The following is a 21,623-nucleotide window of genomic DNA, read 5'->3' as shown; positions in this document are numbered from 1 at the left end:
ACAGGAAAAAAAAAAACACTTATCCAAATGGGCACACTCACAATGAGATGCATTTGCCCAGTTTATTAACGGTATCTACTAACAGACATCATTTACTTCACAAGTTAAAAATAATGACTTTTAAATACACTTCTTTGGCTGATATCTCATTAGTCTCCAAGTTAGAGAGTTCTCACAAACATATCAAACCATTTGTAGGATTCTCCCAGCAGAGAGACACTTATTATCAAGCTATCCTTGATAGCCATTTTCACATTTGCATAGTTAAACACTTAACTGAATTGATAAGTATTATAAACATGATAGGTTACAAACAAGAATAGGGTCTTTCAAATACTTGGAATTGTCTTGATTTGTAGAGCAAGCCTGTTTGGAGAGGGGAAAGAAAAAAGAGGAACCACAGGCTTATTTCAGCACTATCCAACATTGAAGTCTGGGACCATTCAACTACTCTCACGTGACCCTAAAATTCTTCTCAGTCTTCCCGAAGATAAGGGTCTTCACCCGCCTCTGTACTTCCTAAAATACCCTGTGGCAATGAAGATTCCTCTCCTTGAGCTTTTATGAGCTCTTCTGTTTGAGCTTCAGCTAACTTGGTCTCTGCTTTCTGGGACAGCTGCCGCACTTCTTGCACCTGTGATTTCACTAGTTGAATGTGGCTGCGGGCTGTCACTGAGGCTTGGTCTGCACCTGAAAAGCAGACATGTAAACAGTTTGGGTTAGAGGAGCACTCAGCAAACTTTCAATTAAGAAAGTGATTGTCTATAATTAGCACCTGCTTTTCTTAGTGTTTCAATAACTCTTGGGCTATCTGAATGCTAAATGTGTTTATTGTTCATTTACCTTATACATGAATATGCTCACTTTGAGATTTTTTTGGCCCCTAAAATTCTTCTCAACAAAGTGGATTTCAGCCAGGGCCTGATCAGAATGATCAGCAAGTGTTAGTAGGCGAGAGCTAAGCCCAGCCCAGTCATCAAATCATTATCAACTCTGTCCTTGACCTGTCCTGAAGGAATCTTCCAATAACTAGAATGTCTGTGGCATTGCTGAACTCGGAAACCCTTGTCCTAATGTACTCCTATAGATTCTTTTTTTTTTTTTTTTTTTTTTTTTTTTAGCAATTTCCTCGGGAAGCCACACTTGCACAGTTACACTCCCTCTGCGTATGCATCTATTTCCTCCCTTTCTCCTCTCCCCGCTTCAGTAACTTTCCTATTTGCTACAAGTCAGACAATAAGTCAGTCTCAGAGCTATCAGTTTTGTGAAAATTTGTGCAGGGGGAGGAAAGATCAAAATTTCCCTGAACGGCAAATCTTCTCGCTTTTTAGTAAGACAGAATCCAGCTGGTGAGACCTGCTGGACCAGGCATCGTTAGTTCTATTAGTTGGTGAGATCTGCTGGACCAGGCATCATTAATTCTCTTAGTTCAACTGTGATTGAACAGCGCATTTAAAAATGACTAACACTTCCCTCAACCATTTTTTTGCACAGGAAGTCTTAACCAAAACAGCATTTGCTGTTTCCAGGTTCATCTCTCAGAACACTAGTACTAGGCCTAAAGCCAATAAAATAAGACAAGTTCCCGACACTTAGGAAAACCAGGCACTAGTTCTATATTGGTATGTTAACTGAACTTACGTTCTGTGCCTCTCAACTCCATTCTCACAAACAATAATTACTGCCTAGCTGCCAATGAAAGGCCTTGTCAGGATTTTTGCTTGTGACTTCGTAAGTAAATTACAGTAATGCTTTTAAGTTTGACTTACCTGATTGATATGCAGCTTCTGCTGCCATCTCTGAAAGACGTAATGCAGTCATCCAGCTAGATTCCAGCCTTAGATATTCTTGCTGTTTTGTTGTCATCTGTGAGTAAAAACAAAGTATTATTTAACTTGATAACAGCAATATCTGAATGCTGTTCTACACAATACCTTTGTGGACAGGTAAAAAGAGATTTATCAGCAGCGTAAAACAGGTAAATTGACAACTGGAGGGATTTGATTCTTTACCTCAACTCTGGCTCCTATTACCACCTGCCAAACTGCATCCACCTCTTCTGAATTCATTTTCCCAAGAAGATTTGCATATTGCTTGTAGAGAGAAACCAGTGTATAAACTGCCTGCAAAGAAATCATTTGACACGATTATGTAGCAATCCATAAATCACTGATGATGTCTCAGTGTTATCCAGCATTAACTAGGCATAGAAAATAAGAACTAACCTGTCTGTATTTAATCCCTATTATTTGCATTGGGTAACAAGATCTTTAAATAGTTCCAAAGATGTTCTGCTCTTAAGTTTACCATTAACTTGAAATGTATTGAAAGGAAGATGATGTGCACTGTGACTCAAACTGCAGAAATTTGACACTGCAAGGGTGTGCATCATTCTTAGCTTTTTAGAATCCAGAACATTCCTGCTCTGAAAGCCAAATCTCTTACCACTGTGCTACGTCAACTCCTTGCAGTACAACATGCAATCAAACATACTTGCACTAGGCAGTAGAAGGCAGAAATATGTAAATGTGCAATAGATCACAGCAACTTTGGGAATACTGACAGAGAATTTGCTGTCTGCCTATAGCAGTGTTGTATATATCTCCTTATATACTTTCCATACTAATAAGTGGAGTGCATATATGCTACTCACATTGGCACTTATAAAATTAAAATCGTATTTTGTTGCTTCAAACTTAAATATGGCTCACTCGATTTTTCTGATGAAACGTAAGTATTTCATGGCCTAGAAGTGAGCCCAGAAGATAAAGAATAAACCTAAGACTACAGGGTGGTGGATCCTAGTTACTCAGTATGTATGGATCCGACAACTGCTCTGGATTTCTTTAGCACCGGTTCTGAGATACAGATCTTCTGGGCTGAAGTTTAAGATCAAAGCAACAATGTAACACATCTAAAAATAACTTCTGTATTTGATGCAGTAAGAGAATGGTAAGCCCTATCCCACCATCCCCTGGTGACCTGACATCTTCAAACCTTGATGCCTCTGACACTAAAATTCATAAAAAACAAAGTGAATTTTAACTATGATTTTGATAGGTGCAGTTAGTGTGTAATAATTTAGTATTTCCGACATTAACTTGATAGCAGAACCCGTAATCTCTCAGCTTACCTTTGTGTACTCTGTCAAAGCTTCAATCAATGCATATGTTGTTTGAGAGAGGAGAGTAGATGTACTATCAGTTACTAAGGAAACTGCTCTTTTAATCAAGGCATCATTACTGAGAGAATTTGAGTTCTGCTTCTGAAAGACAATAAATTTGCAAGATCTTTACACTGGTTTTCATATATATGTTACTAGAAACATAACAATAGGAAAAAGCATCATTGTTAATTATAAAGTTGAATAACCTAATGATGAATGGAGTCAGGAAACAACAAAATCTTGGCTTTCTCTGAAAGAGAAGGCATCTTTTTGCAAGATGCTATTGAAGGTGAGCATTAACTGTCTCATTTTTCTTTCTGAACTATGTGGCTCAAACATCCATGTTCCTGAGAAAGAATATAACCGTCCTGCTCTATGCATAAGGGTAGGTGGTAGCTTGTAATCTGCTGAGCAAGTAGTTTTGAATAATAAACTTTTTCTAATGAGGAGGTGCTGTATGTTGCTCACTCCTGGCACATTACCTCTATGACTGGGACTGCGCACAAGGTAACTCCCAGACCCACTCCCACAATTTGGTGCCATCGTCCATTCAAGTTTGAGAGGCAGCATCTCCTAATGTTAGCCCACACAGGGAAGCTTTGTCTGGAAATGCAAGAAAAGGTTAAGTGCAAAACATAACCAGTGTGTTGTGGAAAACAGGTATTGAAGAGAAACAGAACACCTAGAGACTGTCCTAGCTATCCTAGTCTTCAACAGGTTTCCATAATATAGCTGCATTACAGTGAATGAGCAAGTTTGTTTTGAAACCTGCTATATTACCTAAACATAATTGCAAGAAAAAAGACAAGCACAGTAACTTGTGCATTATTAATTCTCTGTAAGAAAACATTTATTTTGACTTGTCTGGTATCAGCATATTGTTAATATTCATTAATACTGAAAAACAGGATAAAAAGCTTATAAATGGTACATGCAAATAAACAATAGGAGTGGTAACTGTTGGCTGTGATCCAGTGACACTTAGGGCCTTCGGCATTCAGTGAGTTTTATTTATATCCAATGTTGTGTAAGAGTCCTGCGGGGTCAGGGCCTATCACGAAAGTACTAAAGCAGAAAAATAGAATTAAGTCACGACAGTGTTCTTGCTCTGGGTTAATATTCTGAAAATAATGGGTTGCTTTTCCTTCTTTCGTGTTGCGTGTTCAGCTACAGAACGTCAATGGATAGCGGCGTGTGGGTATCGTGGCTCCCTGTCCAGCTAGGATATTGCACCTGGAAGCAGCCCCACTGTGTTGTGGTCACTTCTGACAACGCTGTGGTGCCCCTGCGGCTCCAGCCGCGATTACAGTGAGCAAACGAAGCGGGGCGGCCCTGGCAGCCGCGCCTGGCCCGCTGCCGCCGGCCCTCGCAAGGTAAAGCGCCGCACAGCGCGCTCGCGGCCGGTGGGCCCCGCGGAAACGCGCCCGGCCCGCGGGGCCCGGGGACCCGGAGCGGCGGGGCCGCCGGCGGTACCTGAGGAGGGAACAACAGCCGCGGAGCCACCGGCATCCCGCCGCCATCTTGGGACTGGGCGGCGCGCCGGAAGTGACGCACCTGGCGTCCCGGCGGGAGGGGGTGGGGCTGGTTCCCGCCGTGGCGCATGCGCACGCGCTGGGCACGTGCGGCGGGCGGGAAAGGGCGCGCGCGCCCGGCCGTTGGGTTAACGGTCGCGGCGCTAACGGTCGCTGCTGCCCGCCGCCGCGGGGAAAAGCGGCTCCTTCCCTTATCCCGGTACCCGAGGGTACCGGCCCTCGTGCAAGGATTGGGTCGAGTTTCTCCCGCGGCGTCCCCGCTCCCACCAGGGGTTGCCCTGCTGTTCAGGTAACCGCACTTTTCTGGGGCCTGAAGTTTCCAGGCCCAAGAAAGAAACAGAAGCTGTTGTTTTGGGTTCTTTTCACTCTCCAGTTTGGCCAGTTCCTCCTGTGTAGACCTACTCATAGACATCTGACCAAGACCTGCCAAGTTTGCAGAGAGCAGCCCTTGGCCATGGGCTAAGCCATCAATAGGGGTGTTGAATGAGAACACACTGATGGGCTTTGACAGATTTCTGCTTTTACCTTCCCTCTGGTTTCCTTCATCTTTATTTTTCAAGGTCATGTGATACTGCTTGGTTTCAGCTAGTTTCTTATTAGCAATAATCCTTAGCTTCTACACCTAATGTTTCCTATATAGTTCCACATGAAAGGCCCTGCTGGAGCACAGATCAATTAAGTCTATTTCTATACGCTAGGAAGTTATACTTATCATTTACCCAGCAGTTCAGTTTTAGCAGGACGGTACAATGCTCTGTCTCAGTCACATCTTTCAGCTATCTCCATATTTTAAGCATTCATTGAAAGCATTGTGTATTTAACCAAATAATAGACCTATAGATTAAGCATTATTGGAGACATTTACCCCTTTCTTGGGAAAGTGTGCTTCATGAAGCTACAGGGAGAGGTGACCTTTGTGCTGATATGAAAAGTCTGTTTCTGGGACAAAGTGAGAAAAAAAAAAAGTAAATTCTGTATTTCTGCCTTCACACCCTTAATGAGCAAGAGTTAGGCAAGGCAGGACTTGTTTATCTGAGATACTGGTCGCACTCAAATAGTGTTGTATCCCTCCTATTCTTCCACTGTGTTTGGCAGGCTGCAATGCTCGAGGGGCATCTGTGCGGGGGGTGGGTGTGGGGTGGGAATCCCTGGACGAAACTGCTGGGAAGCTTTTAACTTTTTCACAGAACAAGAGCACATGTCAAGGAAATAGAAAAAAGAATCTACAAGAGCCACAAAGATCAGTAAGGTACATGCATATAGATATGTATTTTTTAAGCTTTCTTCTTTTTTACATAAGAAAATAAGATTGTGATTAGGCAGTAATAAAAGAAAATGCTCGCAGAGTTGATGCAGGAGAAAGGGACTGTCATCCTGGTTGCTGTGCAGATGCCCAGGGCAAGCTGCACAGTGGGATCTGTTGCATTTAGGCCAGTCTGTGGTTGCAGGAGCAGAAGAAGAGCTGTCATTTTAGCACCAAGAAGTAAGTCGTCCAGCCAGCAAGCAGCAGTGCCCCGACCAGCACTGTGTAGCTGAAGAGCACGAAGGCCAGGAGCTCCTTCAGCACCTTGAGGAAGTGGACGGCAAAGGAGTCCGGCATGGTTCTTGCAGCACGGCAAGGCAGGTAGGGTGTTTGGGACTGCTGGCACGCTGTTCCCTCCTGGGTCTGCAAGAAAGAAAAGCAAAGGGGCAGGGTGAGTCTTTCTGGGGAGGAGACTGCAGAGCTTTAGGTGTGAATCTACTGCAGGAAGTGGCTGTGTTCGGGAGGGCTAAAAGTCAGCCTGCTTTCTCAGAGGCTTGTTAATTACCAAAGCTTAAACATCAGGTTGGGATCGTGCGTGTGCTTGTTCAGAGTCCTCTCCAGGGTTACCTGGCTAGGCAGTGTTGAGAAGGAGTTCAGGATATGATCACAGCCTCCAAGTCAGCACTAGTAAAGAAGCAAATTAAAATACAGACTCACATGCAGTAGATGTGTAGGTAAGCACCAGTGGCCCAGAGTCCAGCTGGCTTATGCTGTCTTTTCCCTTGTGTCAGTTGCTGTGCATCCAGGAAGCTTCACATTTAGAGCATTTACTGATGGTACATTACCAACAGAATGTTCTAATCAAAGTGGTCAATTCTTCCAAGGAAGCCACCATTAATATTTAATGATATAATAGCATCTAATGGAGATACTGGCACAAACAGAGCCTTTTGTTTAAGACTGAAGAAAATGGAACTTAAATACAAGTTTGCACTGCCAAAGATTTCTAACTCACATTAAAAATAACCTTTAACTGGGGGACAAAAGGTAAGATATTTTAGAAGTCATTTCTATTTGTATTTTAAAGTCATACTTATGTATCAATTTAAAAGTTGCTCATTAGTTAGTTTAATGCAAAATCTGAACATTCAAAAGTTATTGGCTTCTTGGACATAAAGCAGTGAAGACATACCTAAAAAATTCTGTTGTATCCTCAATTTACATGTTATTTTTAATTTTGATCAGAAATATGCCTGCACTCTTGGTCAAGCACATAAAGGGAATTAAAACCAGATTCAGGATAAGGCTAACTTAAAAGGATTACTTCTTGTCTAAACAGTCTAAAGCCAGTCAAAGTAATCTGAATTCACATCCTACTGTTTAGATTATTTTTAAAGAGCTGTTATCATAAAGAGTTCATCTTTTTGATTAAAAATAATTTGATTTAAAAATAATTTCAGTCATTTCCCCCAAGCTCAGGCACATATATATGTTATAGAAGCTATTGCATTTTAAAAGCAGCTCTAGCTTCCCAGTTGTTTAAAGTATTGAAGTTTTCTATTTATAGTCTTTACATATTTTTCCGTTACCTAAGATGTTGACAAAGAAATAAAATGCTTACCCAGGTAGATGATGGAATCTACTTTGTAAAGTTCCTATTTGTATCTGGTTTTGTTCTGCAGCTGTCCCTTGAATTTCTAGCTTCTGAAAGGTCTGTTGTAGTTTGATCCCCTTCTGATCCTCTAATCCGGGAGCCAGGAGTAATGAGGTTGTATTTACAGCCCAAACGAGGACTAATGCACTAGGTGTGGTCAGGACCAGTTATTATATGACATAGCGCCTTTGCTCTCTATGTGGCACAGCAGTACAGAATGCTCCAAATAGCTTCCCCCCCCCAAGTGCTTTTGTCAACAGTATTTTGTGATTTGAAGCAGTATGGCTTTCCTCATGTTATCAAAACAAAGCCTATATATTTTTAAATGTCTTTATTTTGCTCTAACAAAGCTTTGTGTCATCTTTCTTATGCCTTTTATTTCATAGTTCAGTTAACTGAGAGGCTTTTGAGCATATTCCTCCATTCTCTGAGAAAATGTGCTTCAACAGGCCACTTGAGGAGGAGGATGCTTACATACAGCTGGGGATCTCCCAAGATCAGCAGCAGGTTACAGGATGGAACTGTGTGGATTGTCAGGCCCTGTTATCAGAGGAGAGGGAGCACTGAGGACAGTCTTGCTGCTTCTTTGCCCTTGCACACCAAAAAAGTAATCCCTGCCTTTTACGAAAAGAGCAAAAGATACAACTCCTTTGCAGCAAGAAGATGGGGGCAGGGGAGTCAAGATGCCTGTTTATTTTTAGCAAACTACTTTCTGATAATGTTACATGAAAAGTGAAAGCGTTTTTAAGGTTGAGGTTGGTTAGCTTTTTTTTTTTCTTTTGCTTGTAAACCAAACAAATGCAGACAGCAGAGAGAGGCAAGACTATATGTACTGCAAATCAAATCTCTTACCTACAAAGATAATATGATCTAGAAAATGGCCCCTTAATTTAATTAAGCTCTCTTGTTATCAAATTATTACCCGCATGGTCAGCAAGGCCTTAGACAGAAGCAGAGCATAATCAAGCTGCTCAGGAAGCCTGTTAAGTAGTAATTGCTCCTCCAGAGAATTGATCAACATCAAGATGGCCTTTATTTTATTGTTTTTGTTGTATAGTTCCAGGAAGAGACTTTGTCTAGTTTGTGTATCTGTATGACTCTTGCTTGTGGTGCAGGCTGTAGTCTGTGCAAAAGCAATGCAGTAGTGTTGCTAGTAAATTAAAGTTTACCAAGTGTTCAACATAAACTATTTTCAAAACCAGTTTAGACCCTAATATTACTAACATGTTTGTTGGGCCAAGTGGAGAAGGTAGGCAAGCTGATGAGTTGGTGTTTTGTTTCTTCTTCTTCCTTTTTTTTTTTTTTTTTTTTTTTAATTCATCTGCTTTGTAGCTTTTATATGTCATAAGCTTGGTTCACAAACTAGCCTAATCAGTGCTATTTATTTCTTTGTGATTAGTTTAATTTTCAAGGTTCTGGAAAAAAAAAAATCTGAAAATTATGATAGTACAAAGACCCTGAAGGCCAAATCAAGGACATTCTGTGTAATGATATACTGAAAGAACTGTACTGAATAGCATTGTTTTTGTGTGCTTGGTATCTTTTTTTTTTCCAGAGTGTTGTCTAATTTTTGATCCAAAACTGCTTTAGCTTTCTCTTTAAACACTGTTAAATTACGTACTTTCACAGTGGAACTGCATGAATAAAGCTTAGTAAGGAAGCCACACTGGCACTTTTTTTTTTTTTTTTTTTTTTTTAAATGTGTAAGTCAGTCAGTCATATGGTTTGCCTGTTGAAGTTGCAGTGTGTTAATTTAAATTCTGCTTAAGTTAACTGAAAAAAACTGACATCATGGCTTGTTATTTTTATAAGCAAAGCCTTCAAGTTGCTTGCCTACCTTAAGTAAAAATTTTCGAGTGATTATCATGAAAAGATTTTTCCAATATAGTACATTAAATGGCAGGATGGACTGTAATTAGTGTTATATTCCGTGTGTGTGTGTGTGCGCGCGCGCGAGAGAGAGAGAGAGCGCATTTAAAAATGATCACATAAGTTGTTGTTTTAGTACAATAAGCAAACTTGAGTTGAATAGACAAAGGGGAGTCTCTGTGAAGCAGCAGATGCAGCAGAACTTAATCGTCCTTTTTTTCTTTTCTTTTTTTTTTTTTTTTAAAGGACTAAATCCCAGAGTTATAAAAATAATTTGGAAAAAAATGATGAATTAGGGGCATATGCAGCATGCAGGGTGACTAAGAGTAGAAATGTATGCAAAGACAATGTTTTAAAGTTTTTTTTTTTTTTTTTTTTTTTTTTCAAGTTTCAACTATTTATACATGAAAAGCAATGTGAAGCAGAGTCCCCAGTGCTTGCATTGAAAGAGCATGGTTAAGTATAGTGACAGTGGACAGCGCAAAGGGCCCGAAGCTGAGCAGCCTAGGCTCTGCTAGTGGTCAGCTGCACAGGCTTATGCCGTAGTTTTGTCATCCCAGCTTCCAGCAGTTAGCAAGGCTGAGCCTTCTGGAGCTAGAAGCTGCCTCATGCTCACCAGCTTAACACCAAGGGCCCCAGCCACTAAGCCCATGGAAAATTCCATTTTACAATTTTGGGCTGTGCAACAGCTTATTAAAAAAAAAAAAAAAGAAAGAAAGAAAGAAGGAAAAAAAAAGCCCTTTAAGCCTGATGCTTGCTGTTTCAATGAGATTGCTGGGTTTGGCCTGAGTCCTACCTGGGGAAGACCCAATAACTTTAAATGGGCTATCAACATGCTGATGTAATTCATATGCTGGAGTTGCTTTACAGAGTCATGTGGGTGTACCAAGGACACTGGAGAAACAGGCCACTTCATACAGCCCTCCCGCCCCTTTCTGCAGGCAGTTCAAGTAAAAGATTCCAGTATTTCCCTTGTTGTTTGAGTGCAGTTGGTTTTACTTGAAGTTAGTTCTGTGTTGCTGCATGTGGAGAGTTTAAGTTGATGCTGCATGTCATAGATGAAACCAAATGAACTTCTTGGCCAAATAGCGTGCAGGACACTGAATTTGAATGTGCCCTGGAGGCAACTAACCATAACACACAGCTTGTTACAGCTACAGTGCAGACTAAGTGAGGCGCTTTTCTCTGGATGTCTAATACCCACCAAGTTTCTGAAGGGGAACTGAGGACATGCAGCAGTAGCAGGAGCAGACAGGTAGGGAGCCTCCTAGAACAACTGGCTCCAAAAGGAGCCTGTCAGCTCATCCTTTCTGTTTCATTTTTTAAGTTATACATGATGAAATTGTGAATTAAATGTCTTGTCATTGGTCTTTGTCCTCAAGAGTCTATCTGAACCTATGCAGTAAAAATGTTACCGCTTCTCCTTTTCAGCAGCTGTCTTTCCATTGCACAGTCGGTTAAAAACTTGGTTGCTGTGGCCTGGCCCCGTTGGCTGCCTATTTTCATGAACATGCTAGAGCTTGGAGAAGCAGAAGTGCCTCATCTTTCATGAGAAAGCTGAGCGCAGAAGCAACCCCTCCCCAGTGTACAGAACCTAAGTGGTAAGTAAGTGCTGAACCCACAATACAGTCTTCATCTAGGACTTTTCCTCCCTTCACACAGCTGAGACAGCAACTTCAGTTTCTTCATTTCTGATTATATAAAAATCACTCTTCTTAGGTCCACAATCACTGAGTTGGCAAACTGAAAGGATTACTCCACACAACCTGCTAGTGTTGCAAATGCTGTAGCCAGGCATCAGAAATAGTAGGCCATAACCTTTCTAGCAACATAATAATGGTGCAAATCTTGGAAATACTATATATATAAAATAAAAAAAGGTTACAGTTTTAACTTTTCTTTAAAGCAATATGCTCACGTTGGAGGAAAGAAAGCACCTTCTGCTATGTCTTTGTTCTTTGCCATTACTTTTATCACAAATTGCAGATCAAGTCGTGCATTGCTACAGGCTCTCAAGAAAAGCATCACTAAGTCAAAAAGAATATCACAAAAATTACTGAGTCAGGCAAGGTAACTGGGAATGCATATACAGCAGCAGGAATAAGCCTAGAACAAAGTGTGCTTGTAGGTCTAAACAATGGACAGACGCTACAAAGAAACAGATCCAAAAGCAGTAGTTCTGGACAGAGCCTAAGCATGGCCCAGAAGGAGACCTTTGTAGGTACCAGTAAATATAGAATGTGAGGGGAGCCCTCAGGAAAGGAAATGAGCACACTGTAGGGAGCTCCCTATGATAGCCTTTCAAAGCACAGCTGAGTACAGATCTCAGAAACAACAGCCCTCAGTGCATTGACAGAATTACCAGATGAAAGAGACTAAGAATATTGGTATGCAATCAGTAGAAGTCACCCTGCCTCCTGAGCTTCTTAGGAAGGTGACAAAAAAAGTAATCATATCAGCAGATTAAAACTAAACTGAAAGGAAAAAAAGAAGAAAAAAAAAAGATGCACACTGTCAAATGGAAGGACCAGGCCCCCTTCCCTAGCACTTGGTTGCTGATTCAGACCAGAGGTCTCTCTTTCTTCTACTGTTTATTTCATTGAGCATGCCTTTCAGCACTGCTCATCTATAAGGAAGTTCCACAAAGACCTAGAGTGCGGAGAGGAATGAGGGTAACTGCATCATTAACATGGTCTCAGGAGAGTCTCTTCCACCATCATGTTTCTCTCATGTCTAAGCAGCCATGCCAGAAGACCAGAGCTCCATGTACCTGTATCACACATGGCCTCTCAGTTTTGCAATCTCTTGCCACAGACTCTAGAAAGGGGCAGGCTCCAGTTTTTCCATCAGGGATTTTATCCAGCTTGTTCCATTGATCAGTTTTGTGGTGGCAATGACATACTCTGTGCCTCCATCTTCCATCTGAGACAGAAATCTCAGTGCAGCTATTTCTGCATATGTCACGCCTCCCAGGAAGAACACCAGTGTGACTCGGTTCTCACCATGTTGACCTGTGTGTTCAAAGAGATGTACAGGCTGTCTTAATTTTATTTTAACATTTCATATCCTTTGCCTGTCAGTCAAGCTCAAAAAAGCCTTAAAACAAAGATAGCAGCTAAATGAGAGAAGAAGCCTAAACGGCAGAGTACCAGACTGGGGCTCAGATACGCAGGCTGTATTCCCAGCTCCATAATTTCTTTTCAGGATGTGTGTCTGTCTGCTCAGGCTTAGTACTACGAGAGTAATGTTGACCTTCTTTGTAATATGTATTAAAATCTCAGTATTAGGTTAGCAAATATTTTAGTATACTGATGAGAAGTTAAACATTATCTACAGCTCTGTATTATAAAGATGGATTTTAAATACACATGGTGCTGTTCATTTAGAGGCTGAATAGGTCACTGGCAGTTTTAAAGATGTCAGAAAGCCATCTGTTAAAAACAGGCTAGGCAGATCTAATATTGTGGTGGACAAACAGATGAGGTAGATGTTCAGGCTCTGCTAGTCCTGGTGCCTGTTTGCTTTATCCCAGCCTAAAAGAGATGCATGTCTCTCTCAAAAATGGGGAAACAACAAAACTTACGTTTTTTCTGAAGGCCAGTAGGTAACTGTTGCCTCTCCTCAAAATGGGGACCTGGCAGCATCTTTAAAACCTCTTCTATACTCCGCCACCCTGGCCGAGCCAGTAGCTGTGCCAGGCGCACACTCAGTGGAGCATAGCCACTGTACACGTAGGAGATATCATTGGGATTCTGTGAGAGAGAGCGAGGAAATGAAAGAGTGTTACTTCATGCTTGGAAACAAAGAACCATAAAAATTAAACAAAAGTATGATGGTTTTCCTGCTGCACATAATCCTGTATTGCTAGATGTGGTGTTCACTGCATAAACTGACTGGAAGCTGATGTGTACCTGTTCATTAACATCATCCATCCATAAGCGCAGGGTTTTCCTGATTGTTGGATAGTTATTCCTACCACTTGTCTGAGATTTCAGGAGTCCGGCCTTTTCCAAGTTGTTTAAGGTCAATATATGTTCATAGCCATAAGTCTGTAACGTGAAAAATTTGCCTTTAATATCATGCCCACCTGTTCAACAACAAACATTAACTTAAGTGTTGTATAAAATGCCTGCTCCCCCCCTCACAATACCAACTAACAAAATTCAATAATACAGTTGTGCTGAAGTCTAGATATTCACCATGATGGTTCCCCAGAATGATGATTCCAATAGCATTGTCCCTGAAATCACTAAGTAGATTCATCTTAACTTACGAAGATAACTCACTGTGAATTTAAAAATGTGCAGATTAGAAATAAACATTCAAAAACATTTTTATGTATTATGCCAAAACAACAAATATCATAAAAAACAAAAAGTGTAGCTTTCAGATAAAAGGGCAAAGGTGTTTAAAAAGAAATTCTTCGTTAAGACTTCTCTAGATTGTATGCCACGTAGAGCGTTTAAATCATGACAGCCACGCATGTAATAATATAAACCTCTCTCTGTAGCTAGATGTTTTAAGACAGATAAAAGCACCTACTATGTCACACTTGTTAGCCCAAACACAAGCCTCAGTTCTGCATCTGTACACATTTGTATTCAGTCACATTGAACACACTAGGGCTACACATGTAGCTGTCTAGAATGCAAGTGCTGTAGAACTGAAGTTTTAATGTGAATATTAATCTAAAATTTAACAACCCAAAAGTTACAGCCCAACCTGGAGAATTTCTTTTTTATAGTGATCCAGAACCTTCTGCTTCAGTCCACTGTTACATACAGATTGCAAACAAACGAGACGCAAGATCTTGATTAATGGATGTTTTTGAGCAATGCAGTCTTCAATATAATTGTTAACCTATGAGGAAAAAAAAAAAAAAAAAAAAAAAAAGCTTTGTTAAAGTGCCTAGCAGACTTGGAAAAAAGATCTATTTTTACCTAGTTTTACCATGCATAATAACAAGGAAGGGGGTGCAGCTGCTCTCCAGGCAGCTTAAGATCATCTTTTAAATGGCAATCTAGCACTTGTTCCACCTAGCATCTTTCTAAGGTCTGTTGATTTCACAGTCAATAGCTAGACTGTGTTTGATGCACTGAAAAAGTTTCAATAATGATTTTGAATTTTTCAGTGAGCCCTCACTGCACATAGTGCCATTGTACAGGTCAAAGAAGCACTCGAGCTGTGTACTCTTGTGTTACAGGCAGTGATGTGTAACAGGAGCCTGGCAGAGCACACAGGTGAACCAAGCAGGTTCAGCAACACATGTTACTTGGAAAAGATTTCTGTAGAAGCACAAGGGGGCACACACAAGAACTCACAACTTTGACACTGGAAGGACACCATCCAGATCAGATATTTCTGCTCTTGCTCTCAAAGAATGGGGGGGGGGGGGGGGGGAGAGGGGGGAAGGTATGTCCTCCCCTCAAGACACATTTAAAAAAAGAAAAAAAGGCAAGAATCACAAGATGTCATTATCTACTTACCTTGTCTGTGTCTATTCCAGACATGAACTCTTGTTCCACTGTTAAATTGTCAAAGAAATCTTCTGATGCTTAAGGGAAAAGAATAAAAATCAATACATTAACAACTGACAGCTTATTTTCTACATTTAACATTCGCAGCAGAGATGTACCAGTGGGAACAAAGCCAATCTTTGCAAAGTTGAATGATATTGATCAAGTATTCTTGAATCTAGATACACTCAAGTCAGACTATTCAATGAATACTCACTGGTGATGTCTTTGATGAGTTCTGCAATTGAGGTGTGGTTTGCTAGAGAGCTCCTTGCTGCCTGCATGTGTGGTAACTGTGAGACAAATTGCTTAATCTCTCCGACGGTTTTAGCGTGGTGCCTTTCCTAAAGAAATTCATCACCTAGGTTAGGTCTTGTTCAGTATAACTAGTCACACGCCAGCTAGATCATTTCATTGCACAAAACTTCTTTACTCACTGCTTAAATTACAGAAAGGTAAAATGTGAACACCAATATACTATATATATATATACACATATATATATATTTTTTTCAACAACAGGAATTGTTAGAGATGTTTGGCCTGTCAGACAAAATTGTAAGTGTTCACTGAATCATAGCATTACCTATAACTGCATTTTGATAATTAGAGGAGCTAGCACATAGTACAACAGGAGAGAGGATCTCAGCATACATTGTTTTTTCCCATTATACCAGAGTTGCCAGACACTTCTCTACCTTTACCTGACTTCAGCCATCACTATCTGTTCTTCTGTTTCCAAACCAGCAAAACTCACTACCTTTTTCATGTAAAGATAAATTACTTTGCTAGCTGCCAATAAATGTGGAGCTTTAGCCAAATGAAGTCAGAGAAGGGGGCACATTTCCCCTCAAAGCAGTATTTAGAGGTGCTGAGGAATAGCAGGATTTGTGTATCTCTCAAGAGGAGGAGCCTGCCATTCACTGTACCTGGCTGTAACACTGTCCCAGGTTTTGAGCAATTGTTTGATGAAGCACAATGCAGACTTCAGCTGTCAGAGCAGTCCAGAGGTCTGTATTTCATTTGGGCTACTTGGCTCTTGCTGCAACTTGGAATAAAAATAATAATTTGACTTACGTGTGAAGGACTGAAATGGGCAAGTGCAGGCAGGAGAGTGATAATAACGAAGCCTGAATTTAAGAAGTCCTCTGCTGCCAATAGGCTGCTGTTTCATTATCACCTATTACTTCTGACAATTTCTTAATTTTTTTTTCTTAACAACCAGGATGAATAATCCAGCCTTAAAGCCTTCAACACTAATACTGCAATAATACAAATTTACTAGGAGATAAGCCTAAACACCCTCCATTTGAGTTAAGGTACTGCTACCTTGTCCTAAATGTGGCAGAAGTGAAGACATAAACAGAAAAATCAAACAATACAACAAGTTGTCTTGAGAATCACCATGTATTCTGAAACCACAGATGGGCAATCTCTGTCTCTTCATGAATTATCAGTATGATGCATCCAAACAAACCCACAAACACACCCATGGTATTCTCCAGCTTTGTCCAACGTAACATTCGAGCATCAGTTTAGAGGTCAAATCTCCTTTAAGCCAGTTGGTCTTCCACATTCCTAGTGTTTTTAATGCCAGCCATAATACTCTATGAATATGCATTCTGGAGCTTAATATCTTAAAGCCCTCTCTCTCCATCCTCAGGCAATACAAAGAGACAACCAACTTTCAGTTAACAGGTAACAACAGCAATAAAGAGAAGTGGATCAGTTTTGGCCTCTTGCAGACTTAAATAACAACTATTCTGCAGACTGAAGAAAGCAATTCCTATTCAGGGAACTGTGGGCTCACACAGCAGAAATGCAGTTTAGGCTAGCTTCGAGGGCAGCAAAAGCCCCAGAACGTGTCTGGGGAGAGCAGAGGATCTGCATGACATTTCTTAACAGGAGATTTGACCAACACCTACTCAGAACAGTTGAAGTGGAGCTGATGTCATACCAGCATGGGGAACAGACTGGAGGAACTTCTGAGGACTATTTTGTTTTCTTTGGCTGGAGGATTATTCCATGGCAGCAGCTTGAGCTGCCAGTTGCCACCCCACTGAACACAGACTGCTTCTGTACCTGACAACCAGAATGCCCAAGAGATGTGTGGTCAGATACAGGTCTTACCTCAAAGGCTGCTGAGATGATCTTGGCTTTCTTGCTCAGCACTGACCCCACAGCATTGAAGTTCTTGTCACGGATTTCCGCATACAGCTCTTCAGCAGAATTCAGCTGGAGCTTCTTGGGTTCTGTGGGGAGGTCTTTGCCACCCTCACCCTGCTTCTTTGGGGCAAACTTCTCAGGAGGGAGTTTCACATAAGCTATCAAATACAGAGAAGTAACTTCCATAAGAACTGGAATTTCACCACAAGGAGTTAAGAAAAGCAGAGCATGAAAGTTGTCCCCTGATCTGGAGACAGTTCTGAGCAGCAAAGCCAACATAAATGCCTCAATAACTACTTAGGAATTAAGGACAGTCTCCTGTACTCACATGGGAACCCACAGACCTAGACACACATATCAGAAGTACAAACACAAGTATCGGAAGACAAGCACTCACTATCCTGTTTCCAAAGAGGTTCAGAGGCAGCCTTCCAGCCACTCATCAGTACAGCAGGGGGAGTTAAAAGCTGTAAATGCCCCATTGGAGTCCTTCCAAAGAAAGGAGGAGAACCCTGAACGGGGTTTCACAAACTCTACCCTTTCCCTCAGTGTGACACAATATGAACAAACCAGGTTCGAGGGTGAAGGCATACACTAAAAATTCTACCACTCCCACACTGTATGTTCTCTGTCACGCTGTGTGCACCCAGCTGACATCCAAAATATTCACATTCAATAACATGCACTGTGGTCAACTTCTCTTCCTACGTAAAAAGAGGAGCAAAGCTGATCTTGCTGGGCTCTAGCTTTGGGATTGCTAAATCAAGTGTCTGACGCACCCCCCTACTAATTTCAAGTGAGCTATTCCAACATTACTGTCACGTAGTGGAAACAGAAATCTACTTGACACACTGCAGCCTGCTCCAGCACACCAGAAACTTCTCCCCCTTGGACTTGCAGTACTTACTGTTCTGAATTCCATAGATTTCATCAATCAGTCCTTCATATGTCAGCTGCGTAGCTAAAGGTGTCAACAGATCAACATTACGGTCCAGCAACAAGAGGGTATCAAAGACAGGAAATATTGAGTTCTGGCTTCCAGGGAACTCGCGCTTCATCCTGATCATCATATTAGCCACATGCTGAAAATAAACCACATTGGTCTGATTATGGTGCAGGCCACAACAGACAGATTTCTAGGCTCTACAAGCATGTACTCACGCAAGTAGGAGGACAAGGTCCTGTGCAAAGGAAGTAAATGGCAAGAGATACAAACTGACAAGTAGGGAGTAGGACAAGCAGACACAAACCAAGGCTGTCTCTACTAGCTTAGCACGATGCTGACAACTGTGGCCAAAGCACTGGATTCCTCTTGAGCCACACCCTAATTACAAGAGGTAGCAATTAATCTGTAGGTTGATCAAAGAAGAGAAAAAGAGGACGAGACTTTATAAGTCTCTCTTGACAAGCTATGGCCGTTGGCACATATGGACCTTAGCTGTAGGTGCTGTTAGTGTATTAATCATTTAATCATTTTATGGAGAGATATGAGCAGTGGCTGCACATCTCCCTCTTTGTTCAGTCTTTCTGATGCCAACAGAGCAGCTAAGTGTTAAGCTCCATAGAAAGACAAGTTGCTGAAAGCATAATGGTGTAACTAAGAGCAAGATACATAAAATCAGATAAATCCTCCTGACAGTACGATTTAAGGAACAACAAAGATTGTTTAGGTCAGAGATGACAAAGACCTGCTGGACATGATCCTGAAATTCCAGTATGACAAGAAAGGTCCATGGCTGGATTCGAAACACTTCACATGTCAGTTAACCAAACGTTCTCCAAGGCAGTTCTGAAGAATTGAGATCAAGCAGCAGCATTTGCCTTACCCGGGCGCACTCCCCCTTCCCAAAGATCTGAGGGATGGTTCCATAGAGAGCCTGCAGTGTCATCAGCCCCTTTGCTGCATGGTACAGACTTGTCTGGTCGCTCTCCAAGTAACATTCCTGAACAACAAGAAGGGAATTGATCTGCTGGAGATGCTTTCACAGCTGAACATGGTCCATGTGAACAGTTCAGAAGAGACATGGGCTAGGAGAAAAAAAGCTATGGCCGTTGGCACATATGGACCTTAGCTGTAGGTGCTGTTAGTGTATTAATCATTTAATCAAACCATTGTAATATTTCCTGACCACACACACTGCTCCCATCTTGGCGCAGTGGAGTAACAAAGCCAGAAAGTGACTGCAGAGAGCCTGTCCCTCTGATCAGGCCAATATGAGAGCACGACACCTCACGACAGGGGCTGACAAGCACCAACAAGCCATGACACATCCTGTGGGCCTGACTTAATGAGGTTGAGGTGATCAAAAAAAGTCTCTTAAATGTTCCTTCCCCCAAGTGAAACATTCTGAGAAAACAGAGCACACAGTTGGTATGTGATAGTTGTTAATTCTCAGTGCAGCCTAGTGCAAAACAGCAAACATTGCACATGACTCTTCCGCAGCATGCTGACTGGGACTACACCAGTTCTTTGTAACAACTTTAAATATTTTAAGCGTTATGAATGAAAATAACAGCAAAAACGTATAGCTAAGATATAGCTTGCTGAAATCATTCTTCCCTCAATGTTTAGTTGGGAAACGAACTGAAAAGTTCTGACTCACTAACTCAGAATCAAGCCACACCTCTGCAAGGCCTTTTACTGCTTTGTGAATAACTGAAAAACATGTTGAGAGTCTCTCTACCGGACACCAACAACCAGACACAAAGTGTTTTTCCTTGAAGATGAGACAAGCACTTACCTTGAATGCGCTCTCAGACTCCATGGACAGCAGGTCTCCATCAAAGGGTATCAAGTCGAGGCTGTACTGCTCTCGGTGGATGAAAGATCCCAACACGCCCTGCTCCTTCAGCCACTGCTCACAGAGCAGGCTGCGCCGCGGCACAAACAGAATGTGGAAGTCCCTCTGGGGAGAACGGCCTCTGTCTTCCCTGGAAGAGTCACAGGCAGGACACAGCAAACAGAAACTCAGCTACGCTGATTAGCAGCGCAGCACAGACCACAGGGACGCTGAACACGAATGAAGTAAGAATGCCACGCCTGGTTATTATCAACTTTCACTCCAAACTTTATATTTCAAAGTATTTTGTACCTAGCTACACGTGCCCAGAGCCACAGGCATGAAAGCAGGTCAAGGCAGCCTCACTTTCCTGCAGTTCTCTAAAGGAGGGTCATTCAAAGCACGATGCATTACGGCCGGTTAAGAGGAACATGCAGGTTTCCCTCTGCAGCTCTCGCCACAGTGAAAATCCCCTCGCCCTTCCCAGGGTGTCTTGAGCCCCAGAAGCGGCTGCAGCGCAGTGCCGGCGTGCGCACGCAGTTCCCTATTCCAAGCCCCAGCAGGGCAAATCACGTGGCAGGTTCGCAGCTGAAGTTGTCGCTTCCCTCGGTGGGAACGCGAGACAGGGTTCTTGGGAAGAGAACCGCGAGCCAACCGCTCCGCAGCTGCTGGCTTTCCATTTAAGCATTATCTGTACCTGAGCACATTGTCTGTAATTATATCCATTAGCTCTAGCTTGGGCCTAACGAAGAATATGATATTCTTGACGTCAGCCTGGGGCAGACGGCCTGGCTTGAGGGTGAACATCTTTTCCACCTCATGTTCCTACAAAGAGACCCAGGTGTTATTCAGCTGCAGGTACCGCCTCAGTTGTGAACGCTGTTTTCAAAAGAGGATAAATCGGGAGACGTCGCCCAGCCGCCCCATCGCTGCTCGGCCTCAGCGAGGGGCAGCGCGGATCTCCCCCTGCGCTCCCCGGCACGGCTGCGCGGGCCTACCTCACCGCGCTGCAGCGGTAGCGCGGGATGCTGCTCGCGGCCCGCCGGCGGCTCGGACGCCAAACGGCGCAGCAGCCCTTCCGCGAGGCGCCCGCCTTCCCCGCAGGCCGCGCTCGGCCCCCTGCTTCCGAGCACCCCGACCGCCAGCTCCCCAGCGCTCGCCGCCCGCAGGTGCCTGCAGCCCCCCGGGGCCGCCCCCCGCCGTTACCTTCAAGAGCGAGTACTGCGCGATCAAGCCGAAGGGCCCCGTCAGGTACTCGTCCCACACGATGGCCTAGGGAGAGCGGACGGGGCGGTGGCTGCGCCGCGGGGCCCGGGAGCCGCAGCCGGGGCCGCCCGCGGCGCCGAGGCGCGCCCCGCCCGGGGCGGGCAGGGCAGGGAGCGGGCCCGGGCCGCGGCCCCGCGGCCGCCGCCGCCGCCGCCGCCGCTCACCTTGGAGCCCGCGCACTTGTCGAGGAACTCGCGGAGCTCGCGGCGCCCGGCCTCGCGCAGCGCCGTCAGGTTCACGCGCCCCGAGCTCAGGTGCGCCGCCATCGCCGCGCGCCCACGTGACCCCGCGGCGGCGGCGGCAGCGCCCCCCCGCGGCGCGGCGGCCCCGCGGCAGCCCCCGCCCCTCGGCCCCGCCCCTCGGCCCCGCCCCTCGGCCCCGCCCCTCGGCCCCGCCCCTCGGCCCCGCCCCGGCAGTTCTCCCCCAGCCGA

General features: G+C 43.4%; 3 protein-coding genes and 1 long non-coding RNA gene across 5 annotated transcripts; 1 reads left to right on the top strand and 3 right to left on the bottom strand.

The window, feature by feature from the left end:
* Window positions 1-48: 48 nt before the first annotated feature.
* DIABLO (diablo IAP-binding mitochondrial protein) lies at window positions 49-4,709 on the bottom strand. The gene is made up of 6 exons (XM_062590107.1): window positions 4,640-4,709; window positions 3,649-3,769; window positions 3,134-3,265; window positions 2,013-2,123; window positions 1,770-1,866; window positions 49-690 (listed from the first exon to the last, which is right to left on the bottom strand). Exons 1-6 carry the CDS (start codon window positions 4,684-4,686, stop codon window positions 476-478), a joined length of 723 nt encoding a protein of 240 aa, XP_062446091.1. The 5' UTR covers window positions 4,687-4,709; the 3' UTR covers window positions 49-475.
* A 1,249-nt stretch (window positions 4,710-5,958) lies between these two features.
* On the bottom strand, window positions 5,959-7,699 carry LOC134148257 (uncharacterized). The gene is made up of 2 exons (XM_062590180.1): window positions 7,563-7,699; window positions 5,959-6,364 (listed from the first exon to the last, which is right to left on the bottom strand). The coding sequence occupies exon 2, from the start codon at window positions 6,296-6,298 to the stop codon at window positions 6,164-6,166; it is 135 nt and encodes a 44-aa protein (XP_062446164.1). The 5' UTR covers window positions 6,299-6,364; window positions 7,563-7,699; the 3' UTR covers window positions 5,959-6,163.
* Window positions 6,152-14,825, top strand: LOC134148258 (uncharacterized). Its single transcript, XR_009960176.1, has 3 exons — window positions 6,152-6,322; window positions 10,896-11,065; window positions 14,668-14,825. It is a non-coding gene; the product is annotated as an uncharacterized LOC134148258 (long non-coding RNA).
* Window positions 11,415-21,472, bottom strand: VPS33A (VPS33A core subunit of CORVET and HOPS complexes). Of its 2 annotated transcripts, XM_062590178.1 has the most exons (13): window positions 21,357-21,472; window positions 21,133-21,198; window positions 20,624-20,751; window positions 19,888-20,077; window positions 18,973-19,089; window positions 18,054-18,228; window positions 17,111-17,304; window positions 15,198-15,324; window positions 14,951-15,018; window positions 14,187-14,324; window positions 13,376-13,513; window positions 13,048-13,216; window positions 11,415-12,475 (listed from the first exon to the last, which is right to left on the bottom strand). In XM_062590178.1, exons 1-13 carry the CDS (start codon window positions 21,456-21,458, stop codon window positions 12,282-12,284), a joined length of 1,806 nt encoding a protein of 601 aa, XP_062446162.1. In that variant the 5' UTR covers window positions 21,459-21,472; the 3' UTR covers window positions 11,415-12,281. The 2 variants fall into 2 exon arrangements, with proteins under 2 accessions (XP_062446162.1, XP_062446163.1); XM_062590179.1 differs by lacking the exon at window positions 18,973-19,089.
* Window positions 21,473-21,623: the final 151 nt, after the last annotated feature.

Source organism: Rhea pennata, chromosome 17 (genome assembly GCF_028389875.1).
Source record: "Rhea pennata isolate bPtePen1 chromosome 17, bPtePen1.pri, whole genome shotgun sequence".
Classification (NCBI taxonomy): Eukaryota; Metazoa; Chordata; class Aves; order Rheiformes; family Rheidae; genus Rhea; species Rhea pennata.
The sequence above is the reverse complement of the archived record's forward strand: the minus strand, read 5'-3'. Positions and strand labels throughout refer to the sequence as shown.

Bases quoted from the DNA above. Each gene is read 5' to 3' on its own strand.
- DIABLO (XM_062590107.1), bottom strand. From the start codon at position 4,686: ATGGCGGCGGGATGCCGGTGGCTCCGCGGCTGTTGTTCCCTCCTCAG. The intron at 2,124-3,133 runs GTAAGCTGAGAG...ATTTCTTTGCAG, and splicing joins CTTTGACAGAGTACACAAAG to GCAGTTTATACACTGGTTTC. The intron at 691-1,769 runs GTAAGTCAAACT...TCTGCTTTTCAG, and splicing joins AGAAGCTGCATATCAATCAG to GTGCAGACCAAGCCTCAGTG.
- LOC134148257 (XM_062590180.1), bottom strand. From the start codon at position 6,298: ATGCCGGACTCCTTTGCCGTCCACTTCCTCAAGGTGCTGAAGGAGCTC.
- VPS33A (XM_062590178.1), bottom strand. From the start codon at position 21,458: ATGGCGGCGCACCTGAGCTCGGGGCGCGTGAACCTGACGGCGCTGCGC. The intron at 20,752-21,132 runs GTAACGGCGGGG...GTCTCTTTGTAG, and splicing joins CGCAGTACTCGCTCTTGAAG to GAACATGAGGTGGAAAAGAT. The intron at 15,019-15,197 runs GTGAGTATTCAT...TTTTCCCTTAAG, and splicing joins ACTCATCAAAGACATCACCA to CATCAGAAGATTTCTTTGAC.